Raw genomic sequence first — 15,009 nt, 5'->3', positions numbered from 1 at the left:
ATCTGACTCAGCCGCACACCATGCACACACAAAAAGTCACTTTTTTTTTTTCTTTTTGAGACTGTTAAGTCCTGACTTCTGGTGATTATCCAGCCTCAGCCCCTGAAGTAGCCTCTGCTCACAACACCTTTCCCCCAGGCTTCACAGCAAGGCTCTAACCTTTGTCCCCTGGTCTGGCAGCTCATTTGGCTAACAATCTCCCAACAGAAGCAAGACATTTCTTTCTTCAAACAATCCACACAACCCCCCCCCCCCCTCTGTACTTTCACTGGCTACAGGAGAATACTGCCAAGTTCCACCTGAACTGGCTTCATTTTTCACGCCAGATGTTTGGCCGCTGTATCTCTGACAAAAAGGAGTCATGCCAGTCGGAGGTCAGTCACACTCCTCCCAGGATCCCTGGTGCCCAGGACAGAGTTGAAGCCACTCCCGTGGAGACACTGAACATAGGCTTTGGGTCCTTTAAGGAGGCTATCCTCCAGCAATGGCCTCCTCCTTGCTCCTGGCTCTTCTGTTCCTGACTCCAGCCACAGTAGTGAACCCCAAAACTGAGGGTCCATGCCCAGCATGTTGGGGTGCCACCTTTGACCTGGAGAGCCAGCGGGAGCTGCTTCTCGATTTGGCCAAGAAAAGTATCCTGGACAAGCTGCACCTCAGCCAGCGCCCCATACTCAGTCGGCCTGTGTCCAGAGGGGCTCTCAAGACTGCGCTGCAGCGCCTCCGAGGGCCTCGACGGGAAACCCTGTTGGAGCATGACCAGAGACAAGAAGAATATGAGATCATCAGCTTTGCTGACACAGGTAGGTCCATGGTCCGCAGCTCTGGCCCCAAACCTGACCTTAGGAAGGAGAAAGTCTCCTCCCTAGTTAGCTTCTGACTTCATCCTCGCCAAAACCATCCTGCTCCCGCACTCTGCGCCTGCGCACCTGGGGGCTCCTAAGCCCCAGGTTCTCTAAATTAGGTCAGGTTCACTTGGTGGGAGCTGGGAGCTGTTAGTTTCACTTTAGAAACCTCTCTCAATCTGTCTCTCTGTCTGTCTCTCTCACCTTCCCTCCTCTTTCTCTCCTCCTCCCCCCTCCCCCCTCCCTCCCCCCCCCCCCCCCCCTAAACCCCCCCCCCGCTCCCCCCCCCCCCCCCCCCCCCCCCCCCCCCCCCCATCTATAACCCTCCCTGTGTGAGCCTGCCCAGTCCCCAGGCCAAGGGTTGATTACTGGGCAGTTTGTGATTTCTCTGACTCCAGGATCTTTCAATCGCCTCCTCTTCCTCAAGAATACCCCATGTCTGTAACGAGAGAAAAAGTAAGACACCAAGATTATAACATCTCTCCGCACCTCGGGTCCTCACATCAGACAATGTCAAATAAAAACTCAGAAAGAGGTGTGAAAGATAAAGGGTAAAGAAATTTAGGCCTACAGCTGGGAGGTGGTGGCGCATGCCTTTAATGCCAGAACTTGGGAGGCAGAGGTAGGTGGGGTCTCTGAGTTCAAGGCCAGCCTGATCTATAGAGCAAGTTCCAGGACAGCCACGGCCACACGCCGAAATTCTGTCTAGAAAACAAACAAACAACGGATAAAAGATAAAGAAAGAATTACTTCCATAGCGGAGAGAGCCGGAGAGAAGATGAGAAGATCTTAGAAGACTTAAAAGCTACTGCAAGCTCACTCGCTCTCTGGTCTGGAAGACGGTGCCACGCGCCACACCATGCTCCTAGCCGCTTTCCCCTGATTGGCACCTACTCTCTTTCCCCTCACGACCCAGCACAAATTATGCAGCCATCGAGTCTGGGCTCCCATTCTTTCAGAGCCACTTATTAGCTGAGTGACCTGGGTAGTTAATAGCCAGTTTTCTCATTCGTAAATGAGGATAATGAGAGGATAGCTTAGAGACTTAAATGGGTTAATATATAATATAAAGTCTTTAGAATGGCAAGAACTAGGAAGGAGCAGGAAATAGAGAGGGCTCAGCTCCTGTCCAGGAAGACTCTCTTCCCTCTGAATCTTTGCGTGGCAGACAAGGGAACTCTGTGAAGTGTCTTTTAACAGGACAGGGATCCCCTCTCCAGGACTCCACCCTCATTACCTAGTATCCTTTTACGGGCTACACCTCCTGATACTGTCGCTTTGGGATTCTGATTTCAACATGATTTTTTTTTTTCCTTTTATTGAAACAGGGTCTCCTTACATAGCCCAAGCTGGCTTACACAGTCCAAGTTTGGCTCTGACTGGCCAAACACTTACAATCTTCCTGCCTTAGCATCCCAAACGCTGGGATTACAGACACGCGCTCAGCTTCAACAAGGGAATTTTGAGGGGACACAAGCAAATAAATAAGCAAGTAAATAAATAATAATTCATAGCAGCCTTTCCCCATAAAACCTCTGACCATTCCAGCCCAACCTTCATTAAAACATGGTGGCTGGACTCCAAGAGAGCAGATTTCAGGGTAAATGATTGTCCAGCTTCTATATATGCTCTGTTTACCTTTGTGGCATTGACAAAGCGTGTCACTAAGGGCTAAGTCCAGAATCAGGGTGGGATGGAACTGGGTAAAACCATGCAAACCAGGAGATGCATTCCCTGGGGTCAGCCAAGATAGCAACACACACAATACAGTCACCCCCTCTGGATTCCTCTATGTCACTTTCCCAGCCATTAGACCATTAGCATCAGGTTCTGGGTCTCCTAACCTAAATCAGAGGCTAAATCATGCGGCTTCTCTGGTACTTTTTCTCCAGGCCCAGGGATCTCCAGTGGTGCCCTAAAACAGGCTCATGGGACTTAGGACAGCTGGTGGTGGACATACCTGGGTTCACGTATGCCGCATTAGAACCTTGACATTGGACCCCATAGGATTTATAGTAGAGAAATCACTGCAAATCAGGGCTTTAAGGTATTCCCCCTCCCGGAGAGCAGCTGTTAAGTATTTACTAAAACGCCAAGGCTGCTGTCCTAAAAATAAATTATCTCTTCCTCCCTCCTAACGCCATACTGAGGCTAAGTTAGACAGACGCACAGTAACCAAATGGGGAGTAGAACACAGAGCAGTCACTGGTTCATGAACACCTCCCTCTGTGACAGTTCTTGCTGGCCTCAGTCTCAGGATCCTCTTGCCTAAATGTTGGGACAGTATTTAGTACCAAGCCCAGCACTGATCCATAAAAGTCCTGATTTCCTGCTCAGCACATATCTGAATCTACACAGATAGTTTCCTTGGCTGGCTTCTAGATCAACAGTCACAGCTCGTGGGTCTCTGCTTCAAAAAATGTCCCCACTTTTGAACAAGAAATAGGCCGTGTTTGCAAGTGAATGCAGAGCCCTCTATGCTATTTCTCTCTCCCTCTCCCTCTCCCTCTCCCTCTCCCTCTCCACCTCTCTCTACTTTAGTTATTTAGTTAGTTGAGATAGGGGTCTCACTCTGTGGCCCTTGACTGGCTTGGAACTCACTCTGTAGACCAGGCTGGCGTCTAACACATTGAGATCCACCTGCTCTGCCTCCTCAGTGCTGGGACCAAAGGCACCTGCCCAGCCACTCTCCCTTTTCCTTTCATACACTTGCAGTTGCAGTGTGGAGGACAGGACAGGCACTCTACTGACTGAGCCCTTAGCTCTCTCTTTCTGGTTATCTGTATCCCTTTCAGTCTCAACTGGTGCTCCCTTGACTATTAAAATGTTCTTTAAAACCATGGGCTTAGTATCTTTCTCTGGAGAAACCGTAGCCTATTTTCCTTTTTTTTTTTTTTGCTTCGTTTGATTGGCTTTTTGAGACAAGGTTTCTCTGGGTAGCAGCCCTGGCTGTCCTGGAGCTCACTCTGTAGACCAGGTGGGACTCTGCGCATCTACCCAAACCCTGGGACTAAAGGTGTGCTCCCACCCCCAGCCCCACCCAGCTATACTGTCTTTTCTTTTTCTTTCTTTCTTTAGTTAGTGTATGAATGTCCTCTCTGTATGTGTCTTAGTCAGGGTTTCTATTCCTGCACAAACATCATGACCAAGAAGCAAGTTGGGGAGGAAAGGGTTTATTCAGCCTACACTTCCATACTGCTGTTCATCACCGAGGAAGCCAGGACTGGAACTCAAGCAGGTCAGAAAGCAGTAGCTGATGCAGAGGCCATGGAGGGATGTTCCTTACTGGCTTGCTTCCCCTGGCTTGCTCAGCCTGCTCTCTTATAGAACCCAAGATTACCAGCCCAGAGCTGGTCCCACCCACAAGGGGCCTTTCCCCTTGATCACTAATTGATAAAATGCCTTACAGTTGGATCTCATGGAGGCATTTCCTCAATTGAAGCTCCTTTCTCTGTGATAATTCTAGCTGTGTCAAGTTGACACAAAACTAGTCAGTACAGCATGTATGCCTACATGCCAGAAGACGGCATCAGATCCCATTTACAGATGGTTGTGAACCACCATGTGGTTGCTGGAAATTGAACTCAGGACCTCTAGAAGAGCAGTCAGTGCTCTTAACCGGTGAGCTATCTCTCCAGCCTAAACTGCCTTTTCTTAAGCCTGGCTCTCACTTTCAAGGTGTTACTGGAGGCTGGGGTCTGAGCCAGGTGTTTCCAGGTTCTTATCCAAGTGATGAAAAAATAAAGGCTCACACAGATTTGCAAAAGAAGTAAAATAATTTATTTGGGGGCAAATTGATAGCACAGATTAAGTGGAGGAGAGATAACTGGATCACATGATGTGATGGTTTGTATATGCTTGGCCCAGGGAGTGGCACTATTAGGTATGGTCTTGTTGGAGTAGGTGTGTCACTGTGGGTGTGGGCTTTAAGACCTTCTACTAGCATCCTTCAGATGAAGATGTAGAACTCTCAGCTCCTCCTGCACCTTGCCTGCCAGGATGCTGCCATGTTCCTGCCTTGATGATAATGGACTAAACCTCTGAACCTGTAAGCCAGCCCCAGTTAAATGTTGTCCTTACAAGAGATGCCCCGGTTTGTTCACAGCAGTAAAACCCTAAGACACATGACTAAGGAAAGACACTTGGGCTCCAGCTATTGTTTGGGGTTTCCTTTTGTGAGGTTCAAAGAGAGAAGCTGACTCCTAAGGGATGTTGTCTATAAGTTCATTATCTTGATTAATATATTAGCCCATACATTCACTTTCCTACTGTCCATGGACCTTTCCATAATGCATCAGATTTTAATCATAAGCACACTAGATTATGCACAGGCATCAGATGGAAAATGGGAGTCTCTCTCTAACGGGTATTATCAGATAGAGAACAGTCTTGCCATACTGTACGTGCACCCAAAGCCAGTTCAGCCCCATCAGTCCTTCCATTCTTCATACCCGAATACACTGAGAATATAGTTGAGTGGAAACTCTCTGAATTTGATTGTTATCAGGGCCAGGAGAACTCGTACCATTGTTCAAGGATGGGGGAGATGTAGTCCAATGCAAATAAGGGGCGGGGGGTCCCTAAAATTGCTGTGTGCATTGTTGGGAGAGAGGCGTCAAGCTTGTGCAGGTGGAAGAACTAGATTACCAAGTGCATTATTGTAGGGGAGGTGCAAAACTAAAACCAAAATGGCTGTCTCAGGGCTCCAAACATGCCTAAGCGTCCTTGCCACAGATGCTCATGGTTGACTCTGTATTAAAAATATTTTCTTAATAAACTAAATGAGCTGGGCAGTGGTGGCTTAACTGTTAATCCCAGCACTCAGGAGACAGAGGCAGGCAAATCTCTGTGAGTTTGAGGATAGCCTGATCTACAGAGCGAATTCCAAGAGAGCCAGGGATGTTACACAGAGAAATCCTGACACAAACAAACAAACAAAAAAAACCCCAATAAATTAAAGATTAAAAAATAAACTAGCCAGGCGTGGTGGCACACACCTTTAATCCCAGCATTTAGGAGACAGAGGCAGGCAGATTTCTGAGTTTGAAGCCAACCTGGTCTACAGAGTGAGTTCCAGGACAGCCAGGACTACACAGAGAGACCCTGTCTCGAAAATAAATAAATAAATAAATAAATAAATAAATATAAATAAATTTTAAAAAGGACTCCATGGATCTCTAAGTAATATAGTATACTCTATTCAATTAGATATAATGCGCCCTGTACTATCAGGGTGGACGGACCATAAGCCGGCAAGGTATTTCACACCTGTTACTCCAGCACTTGGGAAACTGAGGTCTCTGAGTTTGAGGCTACATAGTATAACTCTGTCTCAGAGAACTAAATATATAATATATAAGTAAATAAACAAACGAATTCCAGATTTTTAAAAAGATGTTATATATTTATTTTATGTATATGAGTACACCATTGCCCTCCTCAGACACACCAGAAGAGGGCGTCAGAGCTCATTACAGATGGTTGTGAGCCACCATGTGGTTGCTGGGACTTGAACTCAGGACCTACGGAAGAGCAGTCGGATGCTCTTACCCACTGAGCCATCTCACCAGCCCAGGAAAACACTTCTTTGGGGGTGGCTTTCAGATTCAGAGGTTTAGTCCATGATACTCATGGTAGGAAGTATGGCAGCATCCAGGCAGACATGATGCTGGAGAAGGAGCTGAGAGTTCTATGTCTTGACCCACAGGCAGCAGGAGCCTATCCCATTGTGCATAGCTTCAGCATATAAGACTCCAAAGCCCACCCCCAAAATGACACACTTCCTCCAACAAGGCCACATCTACTCCAACAAGGCTGAACTTCCTAATAGTGCCACTTCTATGGGCCAAGCATTCAAACACATGAGGCTATGGGGACATCCCTCTTCAAACCATCACAGACAGGGTCTCACTATGTAGCCCTGGCTGACCTGAAACTCTCTATATAGACCAGGCTGGACTTGAACTTAGAGATCCAGTCACTCATAGCCAACAAGGAATTTATTTATTTACTTATTATTTATTTATTTTTTGTCCTGACATTATTTATTTTTTTAAAAGATATATTTACTTCACATATGAGTACACTGTAGCTGTCATCAGACACACCAGAAGAGGGCATTAGATCCCATCACAGATGGTTGTGAGCCACCATGTGGCTGCTGGAAACTGAACTCAGGACCTCTGGAAGTGCAGTCTGTGCTCCCAGCCAAGGAGTCATCTCTCCAGCCCCTGAGGTTATTTTTTTAAGAGCCTTTTGTCCTGGCAAAGTGGTGCATGCCTTTAATCCGGGCACTGGGGAGTCAGAGGCAGGTAGATCTCTCTGTTTCAGGCCAACCTGGTCTACAGAGTGAGTTCTAGGACAGCCAGGGCTATACAAAGAAACCTGTGTGTGTGTGTCTGTATAAGTTTATGTATACTTTATAGAGGTCAGAGGGCATCAGACCTCTTGGAATTGGGGTCACAGTCAGCTGTGAGACACTGGATATATATGCTAGGAATTTAACCCAGTTCTCTGCACAAGCATAGGCTCTTAATCATGGAGTCAGCCAAAAAGAAAGAAAAAGGGATTTTATTTTTTCAGTCCTGCAAGTCCTTTTAGAAATATTTTCTCTAAATTCTGCTGGGAATGTAAGTAGGTTATGTGTCTGTGTGTGTCTGTGTGTCTGTGTGTGTCTGTGTGTGTGTGTGTGTGATTGTTACATTTTGTTTCTTTGAAGGAAGGCTTCATGCTGTGGTCCAGGATGTCTTAGAACTCACTAAGTAGCCCAGGTGGGCCTCAAACTCACAGCAATCCTCCTACCTCAGGCTCCCAAAATGCTACAAGAATTACAGAGTTACTACTCCTGGCTCCCTGCCCCACCCCACCCCCACCTCCAACCCATCCTCCCCCATCCCCCCAACCCTCCACCCTCCCCCACCCCCACCTCCAGCACATGTGTCCTGAAATGCCTCATCACAGGAAGCTAAAATAAGATGATTTCAGCATCCTGCCAGGAAATCTCTCTAGCTAAAGTCACAACTTAGTCAGAAATGGTTTCTGTCGTCCAAGTTACTACAGGTGATAGACAACCCAGAGCTTGAGTTCCAAGTTCCACTGCAGCCTCCTTGTTTTCCCTGTCTTTGCTTACAGGCTCTTCTCTGTCCTTCCTAGCTGTGCCTGCCTCTGAGCCCCAAGGGAAAGGAGACAAGGTTATGGTGGTAGCACCCCACTTCTGATACAAATTCCTATTTCTGTGAATTATTAATATTGTACACCAACAAAAAACAGCCGCTGCTGCTGCTGCTGCTGCTGTTTGGAAATTTTGTTCATTTGTGGTCCTGGCAGTAAGTCCCATTCACCACACACACTAGGCAACCGCTCTGATGCTTAAACTACACCCCAGCCCTGACATACCAACCTTTTTCTTTTTATATTTATATTTTTGAATTATTTATTTTATTTATATGAGTACATTGTAGCTGTCTTCATGCACACCAGAAGAGGGCATCAGATCTCATTACAGATGGTTGTGAGCCACCATGTGGTTGCTAGGATTTGAACTCAGGAACTTTGGAAGAGTAGTCAGTGTTCTTAACCGCTGAGCCATCTCTCCAGCCCCTCTTTTTATATTTTTGACATAGTTTTTTTTTGTTTGGTTTTGTCTTGTTTTGTTTTTGTTTGTTTATTTTTCAGAATCTCACTCTGTAGGGTGAGGCCGACCTAGACTTTCCGACAATCCTCCTGCTTCAGCTTCCAAACTACAAGAAACACAGGCATGAGGAGCCATCACACTTAGCTTAACAGATTGTCTTACAGCAGTTCATTTTTCTCGTGATTTTTGTCCTGACTTAGTTTGACTGGACAATTTTTACGATCTGGGTGCTATGATTGAGGCCACTAAAGCTACTATATCCATCTGAGGGCCAAATGGAACCTGAATGTCTGTGCCAGTCCCTGGTCCTCCAGGCTCTCTCTGAAGGATTTCTCATCATTTAAAACACTGTAGTGCTTGTTAATGCCTCACTGGCTAACCCTCTGCAAGTCCAGAATCTGTATAAGAAAGTACTGCATAAAGTTATGAATGTTTGAAGGTACTGGTTATTAAGGACCAATGCTGTAACAGTCTTTTGTTGTTTTTGAGTTTTGTTCCATTATTTGTTAGATTTCATTTTTATTGTTTTTAATTGTGTGTGTGCACATGTAAGTGAAGTGCAGGTGCCTACAGAACTCATAGGGGTCAGAGCCTCTTGGAGCTGGTCTTACAGATAGTTGTGAGCCACCAAATACAGATGCTGGAATTTGAACTTGAGTCCAGTGGAAGTAAATGCTCTAACCCATTGAGCCTCTCTCTCTAGCCCTTATTTTTGTCTCCTGTAGCCCATGCTGGCCTTGAACTCCTTTATACCTGAGAATGACCTTAAAGGTCTGATCCTCCTGATCTCCAGGGCTGGGATTTTATGGATGTGCAACACCTTGTCTTGTTTTATTCGGTGCTGAGAATGGAAGCCCGGGCTTTGTGCATGTTGGGCGAGGACTCCATCAATAGAACTTAGCCATCAGTTTCCAGCACTACAAAGATGAAACAAAAGCCAGATGCTGTGGTGGCACACAACGGTAACACCAGCACTAAGCAAGCAGAGGTTCCTTCAGTAGGAAGTGTGAGAGGGATAGGGAAGTGGGCAGTTGTAATGGAGAAGAAGAAATAAAGGGAAGTCCAGACAGGTGTGGTAGCACACACCCTCTCTAATTAATCCTGGGTGGCATCATGAATTCAAGGCTTGGGCTACTGAAAAATGTAAAGGCCATCTTTGTCTACATGGTAAGAACCTGTATCAAAATATCAGCTCGAAAAAAAAAAAATAAGATGCTAGCATTACTACCCTTTAGAATCATTCTGGTGAGGGATCAGATGTGGGGAGGAGAAGATCGCAGGGTTTGTAGAGGCAAGAAGTAAGGAGTCCTCCCATTGGTGCAATTCACATACAGGAAGGAGGGATGAATAGATCTTCTAGTTACAGCAGCTGGACCATGATGTGCTGGCAGGACACCCGTGTGCCACCATTAGGCAGAATGTAGGCGTGAATTCGGTGATGCCTGAGTCTGTAGGTCCAGACTCCATATGCAGTTATCCTGACCTAGCTGTATGAGAATCACTCACACAAAGATTATGTTGAGGACGACTCACAGTATAGCCAAGGATCCCTTTTAACATCGAGTTAAAGGAGAGGAAGGCAGGAGGCCCTGGAGCAGTTAAAGAACTTTCGCTCTGAAGGTACAAAGGAAATCCTTCCAGGAAAACAAGGGAGAACTCCCAGTGTGGTGGATCATCTCAGTGTAGGAGTGCTCGCCTAGCACAGGGTAAGCCCTAAGTTCACTCCCAGCAGTCACACACACCTGTAACCCTAACTCCGGCAGTGGAGGCCAGACAATCAAGACTTCAGTGTTGATCTTCTGACACACAGTAAGTTCTAGACCACCTGAGACCATGTCCCAAAAAAAGCAAAAGTCAAACGGAAAGATCACGAAGACATTTTCCCACCAGATGACCACACTCACCTCTTCTCTGCTTGGTAAAGACTCACAGGTGATCCAAGTTCACCTTCCTTCCTTTCTGTTTGTCATAAACCCCCATGACAGTCCAGCCAAGCTAATGGCTCCTTTGTAACAGAAATAGACTTTATTCCAGCGTCCAGTAAAAATATCAGACGTTCCTGTTTCCATATGAGATTTCAACGGAATTCTTTTTCCATCCCTATTTCTACTAACATTTTCCTCCCCCTGTCCCCCTGGGAAAAGGTCTCGTCCGATTGTCCAGACTGGCCTCAGATCCACAACAGTCTCTCTCCTCAGCTTCTCGAGTGCTGAGGTCGATCATAAACATCTGCCTCCATGCCTGGCTCCACCACCAATTTTTAAAGGTTTTACATGTGTGGGTGTTTTGCCTGCATGTATGTCTGTGAACCACAGGCATGTTGGATGCTCTCAGAGGCCAGAAGAGGCCATGGATTCCCACTGAAGTTATAGATGATTATGAGCTGCCACGTGTGTGCCGGGAATTGAACCCAGATCCTCTGGGAAAGCATCCATTGCTCTTAATCTCTGAGCCATCTCTCCAGTCTCTTCTACTAATGCTGTAGTTATAACCACTTAACTCATCTCTAAGAAGCATCAGACTTTATGATTCTCCACTTTTTTGTTGAATGTTTGGTTTGGTTTTTGAAACAGGATCTTATGGCTGGGCATGGTGGCACATGCCTTTAGTCTCAGCATTCAGGAGGCAGAGGCAGGAAGAAGGCAGGGGAAGAGGAAGAAGAAAGAGGAGGAGGAGGAGGAGGAGGAGGAGGAGGGAAAAAACAAACAGACAGGCAGACAGACAGATAGACAGACAGGGTCTTACTATGCAGCCCTGGTCAGCCTGAAACTTGCTATGTTTTGCATTGGTTTTGAACTCACAGAGAGAGATCTGCCTGCCCCTGACTCCTGATAATTATCCATTTTTTAACTCTTTGTTTTGTTTTGTTTTGTTTGAGACAGGGTTTCTCTCTATAGCCCTGGCTGTCCTGGAACTCAGTTTGTAGACCAGGCTGGCCTCGAAGTCACAGAGAGAGATCTGCCTGCCCCTGACTCCTGATAATTATCCATTTTTTAACTCTTTGTTTTGTTTTGTTTTGTTTGAGACAGGGTTTCTCTCTATAGCCCTGGCTGTCCTGGAACTCAGTTTGTAGACCAGGCTGGCCTCGAACTCAGAAATCCGCCTGCCTCTGCCTCCCGAGTGCTGGGATTAAAGGCGTGCGCCACCACGCCCGGCCCATTTTTTAACTCTTAATGGAACTGCCCTCTATACTTGATGGAAATCTTGGCTATTCTTTAACACACACACCCTTCTCCAAATTCTTTTCTCTTCCACTCAGTTCCAAAGCCACTCAATTTTTAGGTATTTGTTAGTACAACATCTTATTCTTAGAGCTGGAGACATAGTTAAGCTGTTAATCCCATCACTTAGGAGGCAGATGCAGGTGGATCTGTGAGTTTCAGGCCAGCCTGGTCTACAGAGTATGTTTCAGGAAAACCTGGGCTACATAGTGAGAGAAACCTAGTGTCAAAAAAAAAAAAAAATCAGTTATTGCTCTTTCAGAGGACCTAAGTTCAGTTCCTAAGCACTCATATCTGGTGTCCTAAAAATGTTTAACTCCAGCTCCAGTGGATCCAACACCCTCTTCTGGACTCTGCAGGCACTTAAACACACACACACATTCACATACACACACACATATATACACACAAGCACAAACTCATCCACACTACACTAATAATCCACAAACACACTAATAAAAGAAAACAGGTGTTGTGTCACACACCTATAACCCTAGAGCTTGGAAGATAGAGACAGGAGGATTAGAAGTTCAAGGCTAGCCTTGGCTACATGGAAACTTAGGCCAGCCAGGGATATATAGGATCCAGTCTCCAGAAACAATATAAATAAATTCAGGAAGTGGAGAGGTGGCTCAGTGGTTAAGAACACTTGTTGTTCTTCCAGAGGACTGGGTTTGATGCTTAGCACCCACACAATGGTTCACAGTCATCTGTAACTCCCTCTAACTGCTACATGTATGCTGTCATATGTGTGCTCCTGCTCCCACACACATAGACACATACACAGGCACACAACATAACCAGTTAAAATAAAGTAAAACAAAAACTGGGCATAGTGATGCTACACAGTGGTACATTTGTGTCTGTCTGTGTGTGTCTCTGTGTGTGCACATCTGCGTGTGTGTTGTTTGTGTGCACACATGTCTGTGTGCATCTGTGTGTTTGTGTGTGTGTGTGTATTTTAAACCTATAACCCAGCATTCTGGAAGTGGGGGCAGGGGGACCATCAGTTCAAGGTTGTCCTTGACTGCATATTGAGTGTAAGGCTAGCTTGGGCTGCATGAGCCATCATCTCAAACAAAGGGAGAAGAAAGGTATGCTGAGAACAGAGGCGGCTGGTAGAGCAGACACTCCGAAGGCTGCGATAACTTCCCTGTGGCTTCTGATGTTTACAGACCTCTCCAGCATCAACCAGACCCGGCTCGAGTTCCACTTCTCTGGTAGAACGGCCGGCGGCATGGAGGTCCGGCAGGCCCGCTTCATGTTCTTCGTGCAGTTCCCCCACAATGCCACCCAGACCATGAATATAAGAGTTCTTGTGCTAAGACCGTATGACACCAACCTCACCTTGACAAGTCAGTACGTGGTGCAGGTGGATGCCAGTGGCTGGCACCAGCTTCTCCTGGGACCTGAAACTCAAGCTGCTTGCAGCCAGGGACACCTCACTCTGGAGCTGGTACCAGAAAGCCAGGTGGCCCACAGTTCCTTGATCCTGGGTGGGTTTTCCCACAGGCCTTTTGTGGCAGCCCAGGTAAGGGTTGAGGGCAAGCATCGGGTTCGCCGGCGAGGTATCGACTGCCAGGGGGCGTCCAGGATGTGCTGCCGACAAGAGTTCTTCGTAGACTTCCGTGAGATTGGCTGGCATGACTGGATTATCCAGCCTGAAGGCTATGCCATGAACTTCTGCACCGGGCAGTGCCCACTACATGTGGCAGGCATGCCTGGCATCTCTGCCTCCTTTCACACTGCAGTGCTGAATCTGCTCAAAGCCAACGCAGCTGCTGGCACCACTGGCAGGGGCTCGTGCTGCGTGCCTACATCTCGGCGCCCTCTGTCTTTGCTCTACTATGACAGGGACAGCAACATTGTCAAGACGGATATACCTGACATGGTGGTCGAGGCCTGCGGGTGTAGTTAGCTTATGGGTGATACAGGCTGCCTGAGGTAGAATGGCCTTCCTCGGGAAAGGGTAACTCTGTTCCCACTTCTGTCCAGAATGGAAACACCTTCTTTCTAAGCATGCAGACATCCCTCTGTGGACTCCAGGGGATCCACCTCTAAAGAGAGTCACTAGTGACCAACAGCCTTTCTCTCTCCTGGGACATGGTTGACCCAGTACACCCATCCTCAGCCTTAAGATAGAGGCTAATCCACTGCCAACCACAGCAATGTCATTTTGTTCCTGGCAAACACACCCTTAGCTATCCCTTAGTCAACTATGTACCTGACCCTGCCACCCGAAGGTTCCTACTCCACCATGATTTGCCTTAATGTCTCCCCTTGAGTTCTGTGGCTCTCCGAAGAACCCCTTTCTCAGGGTCACTGAAGATTATATTGCTGCCTTCCAAAGAAAGGCTCATCTCTCAAATCTGGAGACCTGAGCCCAGATGTGCTACTATATAGTGTTCTCTGCCCTCCTCTGCCCTCGGGGGGTGTGTGGGGGGGTGACATACCAAGTCTCGTTGGTTGGACATTCCTCTAGTTTCCAGCTGAGTTTGACCAAAAGGAGACTCAGGTTGGAAACTAAAGCCTAGGATAACACAGAAAAACTCCATCAGGCATTAGTGGCTCACATGGATAAGTCCAGCCCTGCACACGAGAGACTGAGGCCAGCTAGCTCTAGGCTAGCCTGGGTTACGCCATTAAGACCTTTGTCACAAAGTAAAAGAAGGAAGAATAAAAGAATATCTCCTACGTCACTTATTTACAGGCTATGGCTCCGTGTAATCACGGCTGTGCTGTGTCCATGTCACATCATTGTTTTGACGCTTAGGAGTCCGATGGTGTCTCTGCTGTCTAGTTCCTGGTGTTTGAACATCCCTCTCTTCCAGTTCACTGTGTAGAGTAGGCTTGCCTAAAACTCACAGAGATCTGCCTTCTTCTGCTAGGATGAATGGTCTTCACCGCCATGCCTAGCCTTGAGCATTATTTCTGTTGGTTCCCTTAACCCCACCTGTGACTTGGAGACTCTCTCACTTATTCCTCCTGAGATAGCTCAAAGGGTTCCCATCTCCTATCTGGATGTGCCCTGATACCCCAGGTCACAGGAGCTTTCTTCATATGACCCATCTGTCCCATACCTCACGCCCCTTCCTCCCACAGGTGGCCCCTTCTTCCCTCCTCTCCCTCCATCCTCCATTCAGAACTACCTTCCAACAGTTTCCAGGGCTAATAATGAACTAGCTTTTGCCTGGATCTCATCTTCCTCTGTACTCACTCCAAGAGATGAGACAGATCAATAATCAATTAACCAGTGAGCCAGCACTGGCCACAGGTTGGGGGGCAGAGGCATTCTCAGAGCTGGTGGCTGGAA

The 15,009-nt window shown here is 47.1% G+C and overlaps 1 protein-coding gene across 1 annotated transcript; it reads left to right on the top strand.

Annotated features, from left to right (window-relative positions):
* Positions 1 to 319: 319 nt before the first annotated feature.
* Inhbc (inhibin subunit beta C) lies at positions 320 to 14,399 on the top strand. Its single transcript, XM_021175051.2, has 2 exons — positions 320 to 800; positions 12,872 to 14,399. Exons 1-2 carry the CDS (start codon positions 485 to 487, stop codon positions 13,612 to 13,614), a joined length of 1,059 nt encoding a protein of 352 aa, XP_021030710.1. The 5' UTR covers positions 320 to 484; the 3' UTR covers positions 13,615 to 14,399.
* The last annotated feature ends 610 nt before the right edge of the window (positions 14,400 to 15,009 follow it).

Source organism: Mus caroli, chromosome 10 (genome assembly GCF_900094665.2).
Source record: "Mus caroli chromosome 10, CAROLI_EIJ_v1.1, whole genome shotgun sequence".
Lineage (NCBI taxonomy): Eukaryota > Metazoa > Chordata > Mammalia > Rodentia > Muridae > Mus > Mus caroli.
Note: the sequence above shows the minus strand (reverse complement) of the source record. Positions and strands in the feature narration are given on the sequence as shown.